The sequence below is a fragment of the Pygocentrus nattereri genome, chromosome 2 (genome assembly GCF_015220715.1).
Source record: "Pygocentrus nattereri isolate fPygNat1 chromosome 2, fPygNat1.pri, whole genome shotgun sequence".
Taxonomy (NCBI): domain Eukaryota; kingdom Metazoa; phylum Chordata; class Actinopteri; order Characiformes; family Serrasalmidae; genus Pygocentrus; species Pygocentrus nattereri.
In genome coordinates, this window is record NC_051212.1 from 33,764,211 (window position 1) to 33,787,824 (window position 23,614).

General features: G+C 38.3%; 1 protein-coding gene across 11 annotated transcripts in view; it reads left to right on the plus strand.

The window, feature by feature from the left end:
• The window catches only part of camk2d1 (calcium/calmodulin-dependent protein kinase (CaM kinase) II delta 1), a 101,283-nt gene that overhangs the window by 55,762 nt on the left and 21,907 nt on the right, over positions 1–23,614 (plus strand). For 6 of the 11 annotated variants that reach the window (XM_037535294.1, XM_017712467.2, XM_017712474.2 and 3 more), the window contains exons 5-10: positions 5,691–5,756; positions 8,443–8,515; positions 12,254–12,356; positions 14,314–14,397; positions 17,375–17,469; positions 22,920–23,042. In XM_037535294.1, the coding sequence (XP_037391191.1) occupies positions 5,691–5,756; positions 8,443–8,515; positions 12,254–12,356; positions 14,314–14,397; positions 17,375–17,469; positions 22,920–23,042 (544 nt within the window). Of the gene's footprint in view, positions 1–5,690; positions 5,757–6,661; positions 6,735–8,442; positions 8,516–12,253; positions 12,357–14,313; positions 14,398–17,374; positions 17,470–22,919; positions 23,043–23,614 lie in introns of all 11 variants that reach the window. The other 5 variants (XM_037535299.1, XM_017712466.2, XM_017712468.2 and 2 more) reach the window with 1 other exon arrangement.

The following is a 23,614-nucleotide window of genomic DNA, read 5'->3' on the forward strand; positions in this document are numbered from 1 at the left end:
AACTTTTACTGAACTGAAATTTTACTAAACTTCTGTTATTTGAGAAATATTAACTCAACTCACATGATACTGTTCTTTCTCTTTTCTGTCTTCTTCAGTGAAGGGACAGTTGGAAGATTACAGCATGACAACAGTAAAAAAGGTCCCCATTCTGTATTTTCTGTTACAAGCACAGGCCTAGATTGAAGGTACACTTTGCAGAGTGCTAGAGCTCCAGGACCAAGATTGGGAACCCCTGCTTTAAAGTTACGCTTCAGCAATGTTCATTCTTATTGCTGAGCCATTAGTGTTATAGCACTGATTAGCACAGAGCACCTTATCACCAGTTTCACTTCTGTTATCAGAAGTTTTTAGTCAGCAGTTTAATAATTACCTTCTTTGTTCTAAATGGAAAACACCAAAATTATTCTCTAATTATATATATATATATATATATATATATATATATATATATATATATATATATATATATATATATATAGTGAACAGACGTTTAGATGCTTGTTTAGCTTTTTGATGATGAGCATTTTCACAATTAGCTATAGTCTGGCTGATGAAAGAATATTTAAATCCCACAAATCTGCTACCATATTAGCTTTTCTATTGACTTCCTGAATACTGCCATTGTGTTCTGTATACAGTCAGTTTAACTCTTCTCTAATGCTGATTAATATAGCTAAATGGCCATCTAATTGCACTCAAAGGGCAAAATCAAAGATCACATTGACTTGCTTATTGAGTAGTAGCCCCGCTGACTTGCGTCACAGTGTGGCCGTCCAAACTCAAGAATCTTGCCCTTTTCTGAATCTTTATATCAATACTTCCCCATTGAGAGCAGTCATATTCTCTGACAGCCTTCTTCTGTCCTTCTGGTTGTTGACTATGAATCATCTAGACCCTCTTCTGAGTGGAATGTAGCTAATTGGGCTACAGTCAAGAGCTCCACTGCGAGAATGAATGGTGTGCACATTTTCAATACCATCGATAAACCTGTTCACTGCTATTAGCTACATTTCAGGCTTGATTGTTCAGTCAGTCCACCTAAGCAGCAATGTTACCTAATGTACAACCCCAATTCCAATGATGGACGTTGGGACGTAAAACATAAAAACAGAATACGATGATTTGCAAATCCTTTTCAACCTATGTTCAATTGAGTACACTACAAAGACAAGATATTTAATGTTCAAATGGATAAACTTTATTGTTTTTTGCAAATATTCACTCATTTTGAATTTGATGCCTGCAACACGTTCCAAAGAACGTTGGGACAGGGGCGTGTTTACCACTGTGTTGCATCACCTTTCCTTTTAACAGCACTCAATAAGGGTTTGGGAACTGAGGACACTAATTATTGAAGCTTTGAAGGTGGAATTCTTTCCCATTCTTGCTTGATGTACAACTTCAGTTGCTCAACAGTCCGGGGTCTCCGTTGTCATATTTTGCACTACATAATGTGCCACACATTTTCAATGGGAGACAGGTCTGGACTGCAGGCAGGCCAGTCTAGTACCCGCACTCTTTTACTACAAAGCCACGCTGTTGTAACACGTGCAGAATGTGGCTTGGCATTGTCTTGCTGAAATAAGCAGGACGTCCCTGAAAAAGACGTTGCTTGGATGGCAGCATATGTTGCTCCAAAACCTGTATGTACCTTTCAGCATTAATGATGCCTTCACAGATGTGCAGGTTACCCATGCCATGGGCACTAACACACCCCCACACCATCAGAGATGCTGGCTTTTGAACTTTGCACTGATAATAATCCGGGCAGTCCTTTTCCTCTTGGGCCTGGAGGACACGACGTCCATGATTTCCAAAAACAATTTGAAATGACTCGTCAGACCACAGGACACTTTTCACTTTACATCAGTCCATCTCAGATGAGCTTGGGCCCAAAGAAGCCGGCGGCGTTTCTGGGTGTTGTTGATATATGGCTTTCGCTTTGCATGGCAGAGTTTTAACTTGCACTTGTAGATGGAGCGACAAACTGTGTTCACTGACAGTGGTTTTCTGAAGTGTTCCTGAGCCCATGTGGTAAAATCCATTACAGAGTGATGTCAGTTTTTAATGCAGTGCCGCCTGAGGGATCGAAGGTCACGGGCATTCAATGTTGGTTTTCTGCCTTGCCGCTTTCTTGCAGAGATTTCTCCAGATTCTCTGAATCTTTTGATGATATTATGGACTGTAGATGCTGAAATCCCTAAATTCCTTGCAAGTGCACATTGAGAAACATTGTTCTTAAACTCTTGGACTATTTTCTTACACAGTTGTTCACAAAGTGGTGAACCTCGCCCCGTCCTTGCTTGTGAACGACTGAGCCTTTCAGGGATGCTCCCTTTATGCCCAATCATGACACTCACCTGTTTCCAATTAACCTGTTCACCTGTGGAATGTTCCAAACAGGTGTTTTTTGAGCATTCCTCAACTTTCCCAGTCTTTTGTTGCCCCTGTCCCAACTTCTTTGGAACATGTTGCAGGCATCAAATTCAGAATAAGTGAATTATTGCAAAAAAGTTTATCCATTTGAACATTTATATGTCTTGTCTTTGTCGTGTATTCAATTGAATGTAGGTTAAAAGTATTTGCAAATCATTGTATTCTGTTTTTATTTGTTTTACACAACGTCCCAACTTCATTGGAATTTGGGTTGTACTTTAAATTATATTAATTATAGGTAAAGCATTCAGAATCACATTTATGCACAACAGCAGGGAAGCAGGTCATGAGAATGGATTTTAAAGGCCACTATACAGCATATACATATTTTAGCTTGCATCTGAGCAATCCATGTGTACTAGGGCTGAATGATACTGATGGTAAAAAGGGTGATTGATTTGTTGATTGATTTTTTTTATTTTTTTTATTTTTTTAAAACAAATAAGATGTCGAACATTTACCCAGAGAAACAGTTCCCAGATTGAGCTAATTATCACCTCAGCAGTGGAGTGTGTTTAAAGGATAATCAAGACAGTAGTAACAGTCAGCCTTGCTGATTTTTGCAGCACCTTCCACCTTCTCAAGCACTCTGTACCATTATAGAACACGTTAAACAGGGAACAACAAATGACGTGACTTCGAAAAGCATGTAGGCAGTTCTTTCTATGACAAGAAAACATTCAGTCTTCAGAAGAGAATTAAAAGATGACTGAGAGGAAGCATCCCAAATAAACTGGGGAAGAGAATTCAGTCAATCCATTTAAACTGTTTATGCTTGCTTTTGAATCAAACATCCAGATAGTCAGTGTTCTTTCTACTAGGATCAATATCCATGATATGCTCAGGAAAGTTTTTTATTGTGATGTAATTCATAGCGAAAGCAGGAAATATCGTCATGCTGCCCAGCTCGAGTGTTTCTGCATCCCTAAGGTTGGCTGAAAGTGTGCGGTGTTATGGAGATAATATTTTAATTACAGGGCTGGTATGTATGTCAAAGATGGGTGTGAAAACAAATGAGATGTTAGAGCTTTAATACCACGTAACAGTAAGGTTTTAGTCTGTGACAGTGTATTACAGGCCTGAGTGCTACTTTGATTGCTCCGATAAACTCAGTGCAACAGTTGTATTCCAGTGATCCTCACTAGGCTGCACAATATTTACAGAATACCATGTTGTGATTTTGTTCTGAATCAAGGTGTTCTATGTATTGAAGTATATTAAATCACTTTGTGGATGTTTTGAGTAATCGAAGCATTCACATGATACAGCTGTATAAAACAGTTGTCTGGAACTCTGGTGGGGTCAGATTGCTGGCACATAATTAGCACAAAAAAAAGTAATATGTCAGAGGGCAAATTTGTGTATTATTACCTTTTATCCATCACAATAGTGATTTACAAATGACTTTTGTGGCTTTAATATATATATATATATATATATATATAATCTCATACACACACACATAAATGTAGTGCTTCTCGGCTCTTGAGTGTTACTACAGTCACGAGTTTAAATGCCTCAGCTATTCATGGCTGGGAGGCCAAGACAGCACAATTGCTCTCTCGCTGTGGTTGATGTCTAGCAGTTATGGCCAAATGTGATCTAATGGATGTTATAGTAGAATGTAAAGGAGTATGTGGTTGTTTTCACACTCTACAGATTGGTTTGGAATTGGCAATGACCAGTTTTGGAGATGTTACACAAAATTGTGCTACAAAGGAAGTAAAGTCTTATGGTCTGTTATATCTGGTGGAGCCAGTATTCTGGAGCTTCCTGGGGGACATTTATTTTCCCATATGCACAGAATGAGGTGTTTCCTGTTGTAATTTAGGCCGTGCACATACTGTATGCTTTGTTTGCCTCCAGAAAAGAGTTCAAGCTTAGCAAGCAATGTCAGCATAGACGCAGAGTCCCCTGAGTGTTCAGTATTTGCACTGGGATTTAATGCTCCTTTGTGGACTCGGGCTCAAGTGGCAAACACAGACAGCCGTGTATAGATTGTTTACTGAAAAGACCAACACATTAGCAAAGCTTTATGCATTATATGGTTCATTTGTTGAAAGCTCTGTCATGTGTTAAGGGAACCACCCATAACTGCTTTAAGTCCAGTGAGAAAATGCTAACCATTAGGTTAGGGGTGTAACGGTATACTCAGTCCGTACTGGTTTTAAATACGGGCCAAATCTGAACATCTGTCCAAGGCTGATGCTGATACTTGTATTACTTTTATTAATAATTTTTTTTTTACAAATGTCTGTCTGCCAATGCTGATATGACTTGTCATAGGATGTCATTGTGCATCCATAATAATTCTGTTGTTGCACAGCTTACTAACAACATTCATTTGCAAACCTTGGTGTTTGAGCAGTGCAGTTGCATGCAGCATTGTTCTTCTTCAAAAGATTTCCTATTAAAAGGCTAAGATGTCTGCTAGCAGTATTAGAATTTAAAGCCTAGACTGCTCTGTGTTGATTTCAAATGGAAGTGTTACCTGTTTTTAAGAATAACTGTTATTTTAAAGTGTGTGTGTGTGTGTGTGTGTATGTACGTATGTATGTGTGTATATATATATATATATATGTATATGTGTATATGTATATATGTGTGTATATATATATATATATATATATGTATATATATATATATATATATATATATATATATATATATATATATATATATACTGCTCAAAAAAATAAAGGTTGCTCTCAGTGTGTGACGAGTGGGAGAAGAGGGTTGCATTGACAATCCAACTAGTGTTTTCATGAGTAAATAACTCATGAAAGAATAAAGTTACGTTAAAACCAAGCACATCGTTGTTTTTCTTGTGAAATTCTCAGTAAGTTTGATGTGTCACACGACCCTCTTCCCATTGAAAAGTTGGATCCAAAATGGCCGACTTCAAAATGGCCACCATGGTCACCACCCATCTTGAAAAGTTTCCCCCTCCCACATACTAATGTGCCACAAACTGGAAGTTAATCTCACCAACCATTCCCATTTTATTTGGGTGTATCCATATAAATGGCCCACCGTGTATATAAAAAATCCATTCCTATATCATTCACCAACCTCACTGGGCAAGTGTAAGTCATGTCACAGACACACTGACCATTTTCCCTTTTAAGCACTTAATTTTTTTTCCTTCGATACTTTTTTGTGCATAAAATATTTTTTGGCTGGGGCATAGAAAACTTGAGTTGCTTTCTAGCTTCATAGAGAAATTCACTTTCTCATTCTAATGCTTCCAGAGTCACAGGAGGTGAACTGTTTGAAGATATTGTTGCCAGAGAATACTACAGTGAAGCTGATGCCAGGTTTGTGTCCTCACAACATGCTAATGCTTTCCATTCCTGCTCTTATGGAATAACGTGCAGCATTTATTAAATAAAGTACAATAAACACCAGCATCATTTTTCGAATTTATTATTATTATTATTATTATTATTATTATTATTATTATTATTATTGTTATTGTTATTGTTATTGTTGTTGTGTTTGTCACATCATGTCAGCAGTTAGGCCAAAGAGATGTGTAGAATTTATGAATTATTGCCAATGTCAATGAATAGAAATGCCAGTGTTCTTAAAAATTGACATTTGCTGAATGAAGAATTGCATTTACTTGTATGTTATAAACAAAATGTAAGCAATGACTGTTGCTAGAAGCCTTTTGTTGTGCCTTTTTGTTTCTTGGTGCACTTATATCCTTTCATATTTCCCTGTGATTAGCTCTAGCCTTATGCTTTAGCAGTGAGGTGTGGGTCGTTTTCATTCCCTTTTTAAAATTGGATAATCTCTATTAGGGAATGTCCCCTTTTATTTATTGATTATTTTATTTAAACAGCCTAAATACTGTAGTAGAGACCTACCATTTTAATGTATTAAATGTTTTGTATTCGCTGTGCAGTGTTGGTAGTTCTATATAAGTGTTATTTCACTGTTTGCAAAAAGGCTTTCCATTCAGTTACGGCTGAATTTGAATAACTTCCCAACGTGTAAGCAATGCTGGCATATTTCATTCAGTTAAACAAGTCCTTGTATCTAAGTTTAGGAAGTGTTTTTTTTTTTTTGTTTGTTTTGTTTTTTTGTTTTTTGGAAGTTTGCTTTGTTTTCCCGTCTGTTTGTGGGCCGTTCTGTCATTTATTTGTTATTGTGCTTGCTGAATTGTACTTCTCTTCTTTTGCTTCCCCGCCATGTCTTTCTCTCCCTCTCCCCACAGTCATTGCATACAGCAGATTCTAGAGAGTGTAAATCATTGTCATCTAAATGGCATTGTCCATCGAGACTTGAAGGTTAGTATGACAGGCCAAAACTTCCGAAAAACGCTGGTGCCGAATCTCCAGAATCAGCAATTAACAGGCAGTCGCCATTGCGAAGGCTGTCCTCTCTCACTCCCACCGCAGCCACCTTTAACTCCCTCTGTGCACCGAGCCGCTCACATTCGGGGGCCCAGTTACGCTGGCCGATAGCTGAGGCGTTGTGCATGTAGCGTCAGAGAGACGAGCTCTAACCAGCGGCTGTGAGGTTTGACTCAATATGATGTTGTATTCAGGTGGTTTGGCCCATGACGTCTGAGATTTTAATTCATTGAGATGTTTAGAACCATTTTTTGTGTGAATGTAATATTGGGATGGAAAGCCACCCTCTCAATATCTTCGTTGGGTCAAGCCCACAGTTGCCCCTTTGCGCAAACACCACTTCTGCTTTGAGATCAGTGGAGGAAGCATGGGGAAGATGCTGATGATGATGATGATGATGATGATGATGATGATGATGATGATGATGATGACTAGAAAACCCTGAAGACTTGAAGTGACCTATACCTAAAATTGTGCTGTGTTGCAGTTTTGTGTTTGTCCAACTGATGATTTGTAATAGCCGGTGTTGCTGACGCATCTTTCTGTTGGCTTCTATAAACCACTGAAGCCACTGTAGTTGGCATCATGAACATAATTGGAAACTCTCTTAGTGAATCTCTCTGAGAAAAATTATGAGAATTTTTTAAAAATCACTGCACCCTGTGGAAATAAAAAATGTTCCAAATGTTCCTGTTACTGGTTCCTCTTTAATTATGAGGTTGTTTAGCTGTCAGATCCAAAATATATTCTATAAAAAAAAAAGTTCCCACTCTTGCACAAATAACTGTAGGCTGCTACCACATTTGGCACATCTTGCTGGTTTGTATCTTGGTGAGGTCTTGATTGTCAATTTAATGTGCAGTTAAGGCTGAATGACTTTCTGTTTAGATTAGATTATTTAATAATTTTTTTATTTTCCCCCCATTTTTTGGACGGTATCAGTTCGCAAGCTCTGTTATTAGATTAAATTTTCCCCCTTAAAACATTGTTCGACATATCTTAAAGTAGGATGTGGTTATAGTTATTGTTGCAGCTCTTGGGATTTTAAAATTGCTTTCTTTTAAATCGCTGTTTCAGCTATTACTCTTTCAGCTGTATGCACAGCAGTATTAGCTTCCAACTAGCAGTATTTGTATTTCTTAATTTCGACTTTCTTCTGATCTCATAATAATTCAGAGGATCCAGTGACGTTCTAAGGACAAATGTATCAGCTTTGGAACATTTCTGTTTGCTTCACCTAATATTTATTCATCATTCAGTTTTCCCCCCACAAAGGAATCTTCTTTGACCCGGAATTCCTAATATGGGTGTGGTACCGAGTACATACTATTATCATGACTTCAGATGACTACTATAATTGTTTTGTATCAACAGGGTTTCTGTTGGAATTTGTTGTCCATATTAACTGACCATGTGCTGCCAATGCAGCAGATTGTTCTAAACTCTATACAGTTTTCTAAACACAACCCGAAGTTATGATAAATGATAGTTACTGCTTATGGCTTGTGGGCCCACTGAGCCTACTTTATTTATGTTGTCAGTATCAACGGCAAAACATCCCTACCTCCTCTGGTCTCAATGCCAATGCAGATAGTGAGTGTGTGCTTGTCACTAACCCACACCCCCTGGTGTTTGCATGCAGTCATTGCATTCAGCAGATCCTTGAGGCCGTTCTCCACTGCCATCAGATGGGAGTGGTCCATCGTGACCTGAAAGTGAGTATAGACACTGGGGGTCTTAAACACATAAGAATCTTTCCTCTTTTCTCCTTCACTCACCCTTTTTGCTGTTGCATCTTAGTGATCTTGGGGAGAGGTAATTTAGTTCCATGAACGAGCTGAGGTAATAGGCAGTTTATGTATAACTAAATTGTATGTACGCAAACAGTACTAGGCCGTTCATTTCAGTGGCATGTGCTGAAGTTTTCATGGAATCACTCCTTCAGTTCACTGCATCTTGATTTCCATTCTAGTGGAACAGTCATGGTTTGTCAGCATGTGTAATAATATGAAAAGGCAGTTGATCATGATTTGTTGTTTGTATATCTAAAAAAAAAAACTAATAACAATCCAGTTTAAATTATTTTATATATAATTATTTGGTGTTGCCACTGTCCAGTGTTTGTGCAGTTTTGGCCCTTTCGTTGAGGTCCATCTTTAACCATTAGTATTCAGTACACCTCCTTGGTTATATGTACTGAGACATTGAGCAGTGAACACTTGTATTGAAAAGTTTTGTAATTAAAGCAAATAAGCTTTCATTCAATCTGATTGGTGCTGTGCGCTTAGAGAAATCCTTGCTGAGTGGAATTCATTGTTATCCTTCGTTCGAGATACGGCTTCTTCCATCCCCCACATCACCAGTGCCAAGGCTCAGTGTTGCGAGCTCTAATTTGCTAATCAAATGAGCCAGGTGCAGCTAGGAGCTCGTTTTCTGTCCTGGATTAATCCTCCCCCTGCACTTGTAGTACAAATTCAGCTGTCTGATTGGCTGTTGCTATGGTGTTACCATGGCAAACAGTAAGGAAAAATGAAACCATTAGAGACAAAACCATTTAAAAAAGAAAATGTTGTGTTACCTAAGTACCTAGTTTTAGAGATATGTGTGTGAAATGTATGTCCAGTTTACTTTGTGTTGGTGCTAATTGGCTCCAATGTACACAAAGTTAGCAACATACAGAGATAGCAGCCACCTTTAGTCACATTTGTCGGCATGTCTATGCCAGCATGCCTGGGATAAAGTTGATTCAGTTGAATTCTTTTAGTATATTAGAGCTTTCCCCCTCTTTTTCAAATCAGATTCTTTCTTTTTTTTTCTTTAGACTCTCTTGCTAAATCTATCTATCTATCTATCTATCTATCTATCTATCTATCTATCTATCTATCTATCTATCTATCTATCTATCTATCTATCTATCTATCTATCTATCTATCTATCTATCTATCTATCTATCTATCTATCTATCTATCTATCTATCTATCTATCTATCACCATGGTTCATTTGCCAGTAGATCAGATTACTGAAAGGCTGCTACTTGTCATAGCTAATAGACCAGTTTAGCACTGGAGTATCACGGGATATTATTGTATTACACTTCAGAATGTTGCCATTCTGCTATATGTAAATTATATTAAGCTATTATAGTAGAAATTATTAAATACACTTTATACAAATGACAAGTTTTGAAAGTTTGTATGACTAGAATTTCTGTGAAATTGACACTTTCTCACATTTTTTTGCTGTTTTTTTTTATAAGGTCTAGTATGTCATTGTTTATTTATTAAAATATATGCACATATATAAAATGTGGTGTGTGTGTGTGTGTGTGTGTGTGTGTGTGTGTATATATACAAATTATGTTCATAGACAATACCAAGAAAAAATTTTTCCCTATCAGAGAACACACTTAAATATGTTGTGATAATATGTAATGCACAATTTCAGAGTTTTATAGTTTTTAGGGAAAAAAATATAAAATCTGGTAAAAACCTTTGCACAGGCCATATTTTATGTTTTTTTTTTTTCTCCAATATTTTAAATTCGGCAAGTAAATAGTAATGGTAATTGCAAAATTGAGAAGCATGTTTCACACAGTAAAGTGTTGCACAGAGCTGAATTTTCACAATATTTGTGAACAAATCTTAAAACAGGAGGCAGATATATAAATATACCTCTTTCTGTCTACTATAAGAACTTTTCATTCAGTATATTCTGTTCCACAGTTCAGCAGTTTGTTGTTTTAGCTTGGGGGTGGTGATTTGGCAGGTATGCAAAAGTAATGGCTGCATGGTGACATTGATTTGCTCCCCGTAGCATGTTAACACCTTGTTAACACAGTTTTTCTGCACCAAACACAACGATCACTCACTTAACTGCACCGTGACAAACTGACCCAATTAAAATGACCAGTGTGAACATTTTTGTTTCAGTATCAGTCTTCTTCTGTTGGTACCACTCAGTATATGATTTATGCAGGTATCACAACATCAGCCCATTTGAACCAAGAGCTGAATAATACATTCATAAGAATTCATCACATTCACTAACCAAGCATTGACATATATTCATATTTATGTGTTGTAATGTGTGATTTGTCATTCCAAAACAGACACATTAATCATATTTGTAGACCTGTGTAGGTATATGAATATGAAGAGTGCATATGTATGTTGTGTGCATCCTATGAATGTGTTACAAGGCTCATATGGTAAGAATGGTTGCATTAGGAAACTGATCTGCACTGCAGTTAATTTGTATTCAACATATCTGCATTTAACATGTCTCTGTTGCAGTATTATGCCTTTCCATTTTTGTTTCACAAGCATTACCATTCCATCTCTAATGGTGTATTATAGTATATAAAGTACTGTTTGCCATTTCAAGATCTTTCAGGAACCAACTTAAATATTTGTAGCTGAACACAAACCCATCAGTTCCACTTGTCTTAGTGGGTTATGCATGAGTTGCTATGAATCGTTGTTTAGATCAGTGGTCATCAACTCTGCCCCTGGAGACCTATGTTTCTGCAGACTTTAGCTCCAGTCCTAAGTGACCCCACCTGATCCATCTGTTACTGCTTTCAGAAGTCCTTAATTAGCTGAATGTGGTGTGTTAGTTTTGGGTTGGAGGTGAAACGTGCAGGAAAGTGAGTCTCCAGGAGGAGGCTTGGCGACCACTGGTCTAGATGATGTCACTGTTGTAGTAAAACTTCCTAATTCCCCTTTAACACCATTTGAAAATGCCAGCTGAACTTTACATTGTGTAGCCATTTCTTTAGACCAAGAGAAATGGTCTGTAATGACTTGTATTACAATCTTAATACATTAATGGAAAATCTTGCACTTTCAATTGTTTTTAGTTACAAAGTTAAAATATCTGGAATTAGGAGTTTTGCTATAGCCGTATGTGCAATTGTAATCCTATCGATGTCCACAAATTTTACCTTGCTTAATTTTTTGGCAAAAGTAATCAGTTGTATTTTTGATTAACAGTTACAGTTTGAATCTTTTGAAAGGGGCTCTTCTTCACTTACTGCTTGCAAAGTGACCTAATTGTCTTTCCCTTTTTTCTTCTTTGTAGTTGCAACTAATTTGGGAGATTCTAATGATGACACTCTTCATATGTGTTCTGCTTCATTTGCGCTATGCATAACCCTGAAGACAAAACTGCCTGTTAAGAATGGCCTGGGTCAAGAATGGATCGCTAAATAATTGTAGAACTTTTTTACCCATGAGAAAACATTGTATTCTTACCTCCCTTTAGTGCTGTTGAACTTTTGGAACCATAAGCTGCTACAACTTATATATTATTAGTAATGTCTGGCACTGAAGCTTCAGTAGAGTTCTGTTTTCATTATTGATCCAGGACAGTCTGTATAATTTTCTGTAAACATGCATCAGACAATGGACCTGAATCTCAAGGCTTATTTTGAATTCGTATTCTGTCTTCAAAGCCAGAGAATCTGCTTTTAGCCAGCAAACTCAAAGGTGCTGCAGTGAAACTGGCTGACTTTGGCTTGGCCATTGAGGTGCAGGGAGACCAGCAAGCATGGTTCGGTGCGTATCTGTCAATGTGTTCATTTGTCGGCTTCTTAAAGATACCATCATTGTGTTTATTTTACAGCTGAATTAATTTAATCTGAATTCACTTAATATTAGCATGAATCACATACATGACAGTAAAATCAATAAGACTGTCAATATTAGTTTTATTAGTAGTTTACCAGATTACTTTGACAGTCAAGTAATTGGAGAAATTAAAAAGTGAAATCCAAGATTTTGTTGGAAAAGGGTGGTTCTTCAAAGTTTCTATAGTAAAGAGAGTGGTTCGGTTTAGAATCTTAAGTTCTGTATAGAATCTTTTCATGCTTGAATGGTTCTTTGCATGGTGAAATGGTTCTTCAAATTGATGCAGAATGTGTTGTGTATATAGTTTTATATATATATATATATATATATATATATATATATATATATATATATATATATATATATATATATATATATATATATATATAGACCAACAGATTCTGCTATTATGATGTAGTATGATGAAGCTTATGAGAATAGCAGAACCTTTTATAAAAGTGGTTCTGTGTAGCACCAAAAAAGGGTTCTGCTATTATGATGTCAACAATAGTAGAACCTTTTTGATGCAAAATAGACATTTACAACACATTCTCTGTCAAACTGAATAACCGTTGCACCATGCAAAGAACGACTTAACCAGAAAATTAATTAGATTCTCAATAGAACCCTCAAAATGTAGGGAGCGTTAAAGATTTTAAACACGTCAGTCTGTAAAAAGAGAATAGGAGAATTTAAAGTAAAAAAAAAGTAGAAAGAAAAAAGTTCTGATCATTTTCATTATTTCATTTATAACTTGAATTGATAATTTTCTTTCCTAAAATAAACTGGATTATTTAATTCATCATAACTACCCTAAAAATGTATATGTGCTACTGTTCCCATTTGTTATTTGCCTTTCTTTCTTATTTTAAATCCTTTTTTAGTTTGAGTTGCCTTCAAATGCAGTTAGCAACTTCACACATCATTATGAGCCCCTTCATTTATACCTCCACTGGAAATATCACACGTCAACATTGCCGTCCCTTCTGTAACGTTTCTTTGGATGTTCTAATTGGGCTCAGAGGGAATGATTATTTTGTAAAGCATGCTATCAGACAACTTTAAATGGGCAGTGATGGCATCTCACTATTCATTAATGTGTTAAAATGTAGCAGAAGCCAAGCTTTTGTGGTGTCTGTAGAGTTTGGAGTGGGAGTGTATACAGTTAAAACTATTACTATACTGATTTAAAAGAAGTCACCCTTCACCATTGGAGCAAGTCACTCATTTGCTTCTGTGTGGGTGGAATATAAACCGGGTCTATATTGATCTAGATATTTACCAATTTTTGGATGCAATCACCATTGCTCATGCTTTTGTGTGTAGAGAAACAGGTATGGATTTGGCTTGTGATGGAATCGATAAAGTAGTTGTACTAGGAATTTGTTCATATTACCGTTATCTTAATGATCTAATGCAAGGAGTTAATGGTGAAAAAAGCAGTGTCTAGATCTGCTTTTGAAGACATAAGCGTAGGCCTCTTTTTTGAAACGCCTCTCAATTAAGCTCTTATTCACCAGTTGACCACAGTGTTTGAACAGCAGATCTTTATATTTTTTTCTATTCTTTTGATAAGTCTGACTCTCCAAAGAATCAATTTTACAAGTAGCAAATCTAAATAGAAGAACTGAGCGCTTTAGCTTGTGAATGGTTTGGCTGTTATCACTGAACTCTTATGTGGGTCTTTTTAGATGTTTCGTGTTATTCTTTACCTAATTTTTATCAGAATTCAGCTCCTTTTTTTGTTTCTTCTTTTTTGTTTTCACATGGCTACCTCATTTGCCTGTGCCAGTTAGATACTTTAAAGAGGTGGGAACAGTGGTGGGAAGCTTGAACCATGTTGGATCAGTATAATGCACTATTTTTAAAATTGTCTATCTCACAGGTTTTGCTGGAACTCCTGGTTATTTGTCTCCTGAGGTGTTAAGGAAGGAACCCTATGGGAAGCCGGTTGACATGTGGGCCTGCGGTATGTATTTCACATCAGATGTCCTATTTCTAAAGAGTCTTAGGGCCTTATATAATGAATGCACTTTTTTCTGGTGTCAGTAAAAGTATTCCAACAAGTGAATAACTGAAGATGCACTATATTTCCAAAACTATTCACTCACCCGTCTAAATCATTGAAATCAGGTGTTCCAATCACTTCCATGGCCACAGGTGTATAAAACCAAGCACCTAGGCCTGCAGACTGCTTCTACAAATTTCCCTCACTACTAAATATTTCAGTCAACTGTCAGTGGTATTATAACAAAGTGGAAGCGATTGGGAACGACAGCAACTCAGCCACCAAGTGGTCGGCTATGTAAAAGCTCAGTGGATCCTGAGGCGCATAGAGCACAGAGGCCGCTAACTTTCTGCAGAGTCAATCACTACAGACCTTCACATGGCCTTCAGATTAGCTCAAGAACATTTGTAGAGAGCTTCATGCAATGGGTTTCCATGGCCAAGCAGGTGGTGTAAAGCGCCGCCACTGGACTCTAGATCAGGGGAGACGTGTTCTCTGGAGTGACAAATGACGCTTCTCCATTCAATTGGCAATTCAATGGACGAGTCTGAATTTGTCGGTTGCTAGGAGAACGGTGTCAGGTGTAAAGTTTGGTGGCCTTCTTATCCAACATCAGTGTCTGACCTCACAAATGCACTTCTGGAAAAATGGTAAAAAATTCCCATAAACACACTCCAAAATCTTGTGGAAAGCTTTCCCAGAAGAGTTGAAGCTGTTAACTGCAAAGGGTGGACTGACATAATATTAAACCCTATGGATTAAGAATCGAATGTCACTCAAGTTCATATGCGTGTGAAGGTAGACGACTGAATACTTTTGGCAATATAGTATATCTTGAAGACCAGCTATGTGTTTTTGGGTGCAACATTATTTTATTCACGTTTGTTGACGTTATAGTTTTATGTTAGAGTTTAATGTCTTAAAAATGGATTTAATGCAAAGAAAAAATTAAATTCTCATTTTTTGTCATTTTTGTTTCTTAAATATCAAATTTGGTGACAAGACAAAGAATTAGAAATCATATTATAAATCATAAGAATTTTGAAAGACAAGAATTGGAAATCATAAAGCCATAGGACAATACGGGCTTGTTTTACAAAAAAAACTAAACAAAAACATATTAAGATATGTTTATAAGATATGTAAGATAACAACATATTTTGTACCTCGCTATTTTACTTAAACAGGCCGAACAGAGTGAAGTCACTTTGGTAGCAAATGTTTGCCTGCATGTGTCCACCTGTATTGAGGAAGCAGTGATGATTTGTGTTGAAAAACGAGCTAAAATCACAGTTTTGGCCTGGTGGGAATATACCAAGACAGAATGTTTAAAGTGAACGATGGCTTTGTGTCAAACTGTGATGGAGTCAGTAACTCTTCTCTGTGTGAGCAGATCCTCCTTCACAGCTACACTTGGATTACATCACAGCATCACTGAACGTTGGCCTTGGTGAATTTTTGAGTACGAGTAAATGACCACAGTACAGGATATTAATACTCGATACCAGTACTGCATGTACCACGCATCTCTAGTTTTAAAGATTTTGATGAACACAGAAACAATCATTTTGCTTATGTAACACCTCCCAAACTGGTCGTTTTTTTTTTTTCTTATATCAGGTTCTCCAGAGTCAAACATTCATTGATTCTGTAGAAAAGTGTTAATAGAAATATGAATTCAGTCATGACATTTCTGCTTTTTGTTTGCCAACCTAACGTAAAGGTTAAGTTTGACAGATGTGATTATATAGAGAATTTGGTTATCTCCCATCCTTCTGTGAACACACATACGCTGAAAGGTCATGAATCCTTTGACTAATGTCCAGGCCTTTCATATGGAGGCTATTGTGTTCTCTGGGTGTCTATTATGTACATGATGTACACAGTGTACACGGTGAGGATAATTGTTTATCTTGTCTGAATGTTTGATCCTCAGTGGAGAGGCTCCCTCAGCACGTAGCTCTATTGTATTTACTTTTAGACGTGAGAGAAAGGAGAGAGATCATAAGACTAAAGAAACATCTCCATGGTGATCATGAGGAGATGATGGATATAATAGGAGATGTGATAAAAGTGCCTCCTGCACTATGGAAACTGAATCTATTAATTATGCAAAAACAACGATCTGGATAAACATACTAGTTAGATGCTGACAGACCTGCTGCAGTGGGCTGCTGATGAATGGCTTCCATTTGAATCTTCTGATAAATCATGCAATTAGGAGGAATTCAGACATTGTTTCTTTGTTCTCATCTTATTCACGCTTTTCCACCATGACGCTGCACCTGTCAGACTGATGGATGACCAGACAGAGGAACAAATGTACTGCTCAGAGATCTATCAGTGGTGCATGAAGGCAACAGGTTAAAAACGCGCCATTCAGAGAGTACTGCTGTTCTCACACCAGCTCATTTGATTTTGGAGTTGTTTCATCTGATGTAATGTGAATTATACTTCTGTCATCTGACAACTTGTTAATGACACGCTGGTTGTGGTGTTTGACGGTTAAACCTGAGTTCAGTTCAGTTTGTAACTTTAAGGCTTGGATAAAAAGTATTTTTTTGATTTCTTTTTCTTCTTCTCCATCTTCTTTGTCATCGTCATCTTTGTCTTCAACTTCTTTAGCTTTCTTCTCTTCTTCTCTATCTTCTTCTTCTCCATTTTCTTTTTTTCTTCTTATCCATCTTCTTATTAATTTTCTTTTTCCTTGTTCACTTTACTTTGTTGTTCTTCTTCTTATTATTCTTCTTCTTAGTACTCCTGTTCCTATTCCTTCTCCTTCTTGTTCTTATAATTAAAATGAAACTTTACTTAAGTAAAAGTTACTTAAGTTACTCCTGGCAGTCTGTGTGGGTGGGATGTTTGTAAGTTTTTGTTTTTTTTTTGTTTTTTTTTTTGTATATTCATTGTTACAGTGTGATTTATCTCCTGTCGACAGGTGTGATTCTGTACATCCTGCTCGTGGGTTACCCTCCTTTCTGGGACGAGGACCAACACAGGCTCTACCAGCAGATTAAAGCTGGTGCCTATGATGTGAGTCTCGCTCTCTCTCGCTCTTTCTTTCTCTCTCGCTCTCGCTCTCTCTCTCACTCTCTTGCTCTTTCTTTCTCGCTCTGTCTGTTATTTTCTGGAAAATTGATAAAGAGCAGCTCACAGTTTAAAGCCTCGCTTGAGCTTGGACTCCCCTGACCTGTTCAGATGGCGTGTATCTCAGAGTGAAGGAGAGTGAGCGAGAGAGAGGAAATATGAGCACCACGGTGACTCTTTTCCAGCTTGGCTTTGTCTCAAAGCTCTTGGATTAAACTTGGATTAAAGTTTCTCTAAGAGTTTCTCAAACATTCCTTTCTCTTTCATCTCCAGCTTCCTCTTTTCATCCTCATGATAAAAGTTCTGCTTGCACTTCCTGCAGTTCATTATCTGTAACTTCATGCATGGTAATTGTTTAACACAAAGAGGTAATCATTATGAGAATAGAAAATCTCAGTCCTCTGAAGCCCAAGTGATAAGTCACACAGAGTGTTGTAGTTTGTCATTATAGGAAGGACTTGTACAGAAATTGTAGGAATAAGGATCCTTAGTGCCATTTAAGTTCTCATATAAAATCAGCCAGATTTAAGTGTTTCAAGATCTGATTGGCTGAGTCAAGTTCAGAACTGTTCTACACTACATTATGACCAATGCATGCCAGTGCAATTCTGTCAAAATGCACCAATTTATTAAAAAAAATTATGATACACTAAGCTATAATACCATTGCAATATGAGATACAGTTAGGCCAAGTTAGATAATGGAATCATTGGCAAAATCAGTGGAAATGTCCAGGTTAATATCATCAGTAATCTTAATCATTAAGACAGTGTGCAAATTATAGAATAAAAAGTTTGACTTGTGTTGCTGCACAACCAAAACCTAATGTGAAGACTATACTGTTTGTTGGAAAAATTGTTACCACTGATGATGATTATTATTATTATTAATAAATTAATTACTGAAAAAATTATTATACTGCATTTTGCTGCAATTTTTGCAATTAAAATGTTATGTATAGCAGTTCTCCTTAATCATAGTAAAAGTCACTGTATTGCTCAGCCTTGAGTGGCTAATTGCTTTATTACATCTTCTGCTGAGTCGAAGACCATCAAAAAGGAGAGGAGGAAGGCGGGTTAGAAGGCAGCGAGAGAGAAGGAAAGGCACGAGTGTGGAGGTTAGAGTAGAGACTCTAAACATAGGGACAATGACTGGTAAAGGCAGAGAGCTTGCAGACATGATGGAGAGAAGGAAAGTAGATATTCTGTGTGTCCAGGAGACCAGATGGAAAGGAAGCAAGGCCAGGAACATTGGAGGTGGATTCAAACTGTTCTATCATGGTGTAGAGAGGAAGAGAAATGGAGTAGGGATAATCCTAAAGGAACAGCTTGTGAACAGTGTTCTGGATGTAAAAAGAGTGTCAGACAGGATCATGGGCCTGAAGTTGGAGGTTGATGGTGTGATTTTGAATGTGGTCAGTTCATATGCACCACAGGTTGGTTGTCAGTTAGAGGAATTTTGGAGTAAGATGGATGAAGTGGTAGATGGTGTCCATAGAGAGGAGAGATTAGTGATTGGTGCAGACTTCAATGGACATGTTGGTGAAGGGAACAGAGGGGATGAAGAGGTGCTGGGTATGTATGGTGTGAAAGACAGAAATGCGGAAGGTCAGATGGTTGTAGATTTTGCATAGAGAATGGAAATGGCTGTGGTGAAGTGGGAAGAACACAGGGTGACGTCCAAGAGTGGAGGGAGGTGCACACAGGTGGATTATATCCTTAGCAGGAGATGCCACCTAAAGGAGATTGGAGATTGTAAAGTGGTACCAGGGGAAAGTGTAGCAAGGCAGCATAGGGTGGTTGTCTGTAGAATGAGATTAGAAACAAAGAAGAGGAAGAGAGTGAAGACAGAGCCAAAGATTAGATGGTGGAAGCTGAAGGAGAAGGATGGTTGCAGGTAGTTCAGGGAAAATTTGCAACAGGCCCTTGGGGGCAGTGAGGAGCTACCTGACGACTGGGAAACTACAGCTAAGGTGGTGAGAGAAACTGGCAAGAATGTGTTGGGTGTTTCGTCTGGTCAGAGGAAAGAAGACAAGGAAAGTTGGTGGTGGAATGAGGAAGTCCAGGAGAGTATTCAGAAGAAGAAGGCAGCTAAGAAAAAGTGGGATAACCAGAGAGATGAAGGAAGTAGGCAGGAGTACTGTGAGACTAGTCGCATAGCGAAAAGAATGGTGGCAAAGGCTCAGGCCTATGATGAGCTGTGTGAGAGGCTGGACAGTAAAGAAGGAGTACAGGACTTGTATCGTTTGGCTAAAAAGAGAGAGCTGGAAAGGATGTAAAGCAGGTTAGGCTGATAAAGGATAGAGAGGGAAATGTTCTATTGAGTGAACAGAGAGTGTTGAGTAGATGGAAGGAGTACTTTGAAGAACTAATGAATGAGGAAAACGAGAGAGAGAGGAGGACAATGGGGGGAGAGATAGTGGATCAGGAAGTGCAGAGAATTAGTAAGGTGGAAGTGAGGGTAGCTTTAAAAAGGATGAAGAATGGAAAGGCAGTTGGTCCAGATGACATACCTGTGGAGGTATGGAGATGTTTAGGAGAGAAGGCAGTGGACTTTTTAACCAGGTTGTTTAACAAAATCCTGGAGAGTGAGAGGATGCCTGATGAGTGGAGAAGTAGTGTACTGGTCCCCATTTTTAAGAACAAGGGTGATGTGCAGAGCTGAAGTAACAACAGAGGTATAAAGTTGATGAGCCACACCATGAAGGTATGGGAAAGAGTTGTTGAAGCAAGGCTAAGGCGAGAGGTTCAGATCAGTGAGCAGCAGTTTGGTTTCATGCCCAGAAAGAGTACCACAGATGCAATTTTTGCATTGAGAGTGTTGGTAGAGAAGTACAGAGAAGGTCAGAAGGAGCTGCATTGTGTCTTTGTGGATCTAGAGAAGGCATATGATAGGGTGCCAAGACAGGAACTCTGGTACTGTATGAGGAAGTCAGGTGTAGCTGAAGTATGTTAGGGTGTGCAGGACATGTATGAGGATAGTGAGACAGTGGTGAGGTATGCAGTTGGAGTGACAAATGATTTCAAGGTGAAGGTAGGGCTACATCAGGGATCAGCTTTCAGCCCCTTCTTGTTTGCAATGGTGATTGACAGGTTGACAGATGAGGTCAGGCAGGAGGCTCCATGGACCATGATGTTTGCAGATGACATTGTAATCTGTGGTGAGAGTAGACAGCAGGTGGAAGAGAATCTGGAGAGGTGGAGGTTTGCACTGGAGAAGAGAGGAATGAAGGTCAGTAGAGATAAGACGGAATACATGTGTGTGAATGAGAGGGAGGCAGGTGGAAAGGTGAAGATGCAAGGAGTAGAGGTCGTAAAGGTGGATGACTTCAAATATCTTGGGTCAACCATCCAGAGCAATGGACAGTGTAGAAAATAGGTGAGGAAGCGGGTGCAGGCAGGATGGAGTGGGTGGAGATGGGTGTCAAGGCTAATGTGACAGAAGGATAGCAGCAAGAGTGAAAGGGAAGGTTTACAAGACAGTAGTGCGTCCTGCTATGATGTATGGTTTGGAGACTGTGGCTCTGTCTAAAAGACAGGAGGCTGAGCTGGAGGTGGCGGAGATGAAGATGCTGAGATTTTTGTTGGGAGTGACAAGGATGGACAAGATTAGAAATGAGCAGATCAGAGGGAGAGTGAAGGTGGAGCAGTTTGGAGATAAAGCCAGAGAGGCCAGGTTGAGATGGTTAGGACATGTGTTGAGGAGGAATAGTGGATATATTGGTCAAAGGATGTTGGAGATGGAGCTGCCGGGCAGAAGGAGAAGAGGTAGACCTCAGAGAAGGTTTATGGATGTAGTGAAGGTGGACATGGAGATGGTTGGTGTGAAAGTAGAGGAGGCAGTGGATAGGGCAAGATGGAGGCAGATGATCCGCTGTGGCGACCCCTAAAGGGAGCAGCCGAAAGAAGAAGACATCTTCTGCTGAGTGAATAGGCTCAGCAGCCACATGAAGACAGCTCCTGAAGACAGACTCTATGCTCTCACATGCTCCTGAAGACAGACTCTCTATGAGGCAGTTGTTTGATATGAGAAATTAAAATATGTTGTCATGAAGGGCCCATCTGCCTAATCCATATATGGTACTGGTGATCTATAGGCAGTGGGCGCGCGCAGTGGGTACCATCACTCATTACTAGTTTCTTGCTAAAACCTATACAAATCTGTACCAACTCCAAAGCACAAGAGAAAGGCCTAATAGTCCTTTTCAGTACTTTGTTTAATAAAAGAAGTAGCAAATCCTTTAGTACACATACTTTAAAAGGCATGTTACTGGCCCTGCTTTTGTACAAGACACTGCCAGTTATGCTTGAGTAAAACTGTGAATGGCCAGTAGTCTGTAGAAAGGGTAAAAAAACAACTGCCTCAGAAGAAAACCTAATCAAAATCAATTCTAAAGCTTACAGAGCTGTGTCCAAATGAAACATCTGTCTTGTTTAGAGGGGATTAGTGCTCTCTGTTCTTCACCAAGATCTTTATCAGTTTTATATGAGCAAGATTAGATGCTTGAACTGAATGCTTGCCAACTTTACAATGCTTAACACACAGGCACAGATAATTCTTGAGGAAATGTATCTTTATAGTGAATCATGCACAATTAATGTTGTTCTCTTAGAGAGATGAATATCACAAGTAACAGAATTCTTATTATATCAGTAACTGTAATGTGATTTAGAGTAATTTATAATGTAATACAGTGCAGTTCAATCATGACTCCAGGAACTCAATGTTTGGCTTTTGTTTTAGATGAAATTCACATTGTGTGTATGTAGGAGGAAGTTATAGCACCTCTTCTCATCACAAGAGTATGCAGTTTTTGACTTAACCCTTTATTAACATAAGGAAGCGACATGTCACTGTTATGTGTTTGTTTCTTGTGGATGTGACTCTGTGTGATAAGGGTATGAAACCAAAGATGGGAATCAAAGGGGAAAAAAGGTCTTTCATCCATGCTGAAGAACAAACAAATAAACAGGAAAAAAAAGTCATGGGAGTTTGGGTCATGTCACTTAGCTGTGATAAGATTAGTCAAAACAGTGATTGTACCTGTATCTGTCGGAACCATCTAATAGGCCATTAGCTGAACATTTTTCAGCCAGATTTGGCCCCTCTTGTTGTGTCTGTATGCACACAGTTATAAACCCACGCGTAAAGGTTGTGTGAGGTCAGTCAAGTACCGTTAAATGATGACTAATGCATTTCAGCTCTTGCTGTTGTTGGCTAACTAGCTCTTACACAGGCATACCTGCAGTCTGCTCTACACTATTGCAACATACACATGTCCACTGTGGCTGGCTTATTGGAGAAGTTCATCTAAGATTAATTAAGTGATTTTATTCAACACCCGAATGTGACTATGCATAATTAACCTCATGTGTGTTTGTGTGTTTTATCTATAGTTTCCTTCTCCTGAGTGGGACACAGTGACCCCAGAGGCCAAAGACCTAATCAATAAGATGCTGACCATTAACCCCGCCAAACGCATCACTGCCGCAGAGGCCCTCAAACACCCTTGGATCTGTGTATGTCTCAGTTCTTTGTTTTTCTGTCACATACACTTACAGTTGCATGCGAAGATGTGGGCGCCTTTAGGCTAAAAACATGCCTTGTGGATTTTATTACAGAGAACTTACATTTACTGCACAATTACAGTTTATCACAACATTGTTAGGATTTGAACCCATCATCTCCTGACAATAAGCCTTAACCTTGGACAGCTATGCCTCTCAGGAGGTCCTATTATATCTCTTTTCAATGAAACATTCAGTTGTTCAGTGTTCAGGAAGTCCTGATGAAATTTACAGTGTGCACTCAGAAAGGCTTATGGTGACTTATTGCAGTAACAGTATCACATGGTCATATAATCCACTTATCCATAGAATATGTACACATTGCTATAAACACCTTTCTTACCATCTGCTTACAATTTGTTTTCAGAAAAAGCTTTTCATGTTGAGCAACAGTGATACAGGAAGTAATATCATTTCGTCTGAGAGACTTATTAACAGACACCTTTTCAATCTTTAAACCCAGACCTTCAGGCTTATTATTATCCCTCTGTAGACCTTATTCTGATTATTTTCATGTTATTATT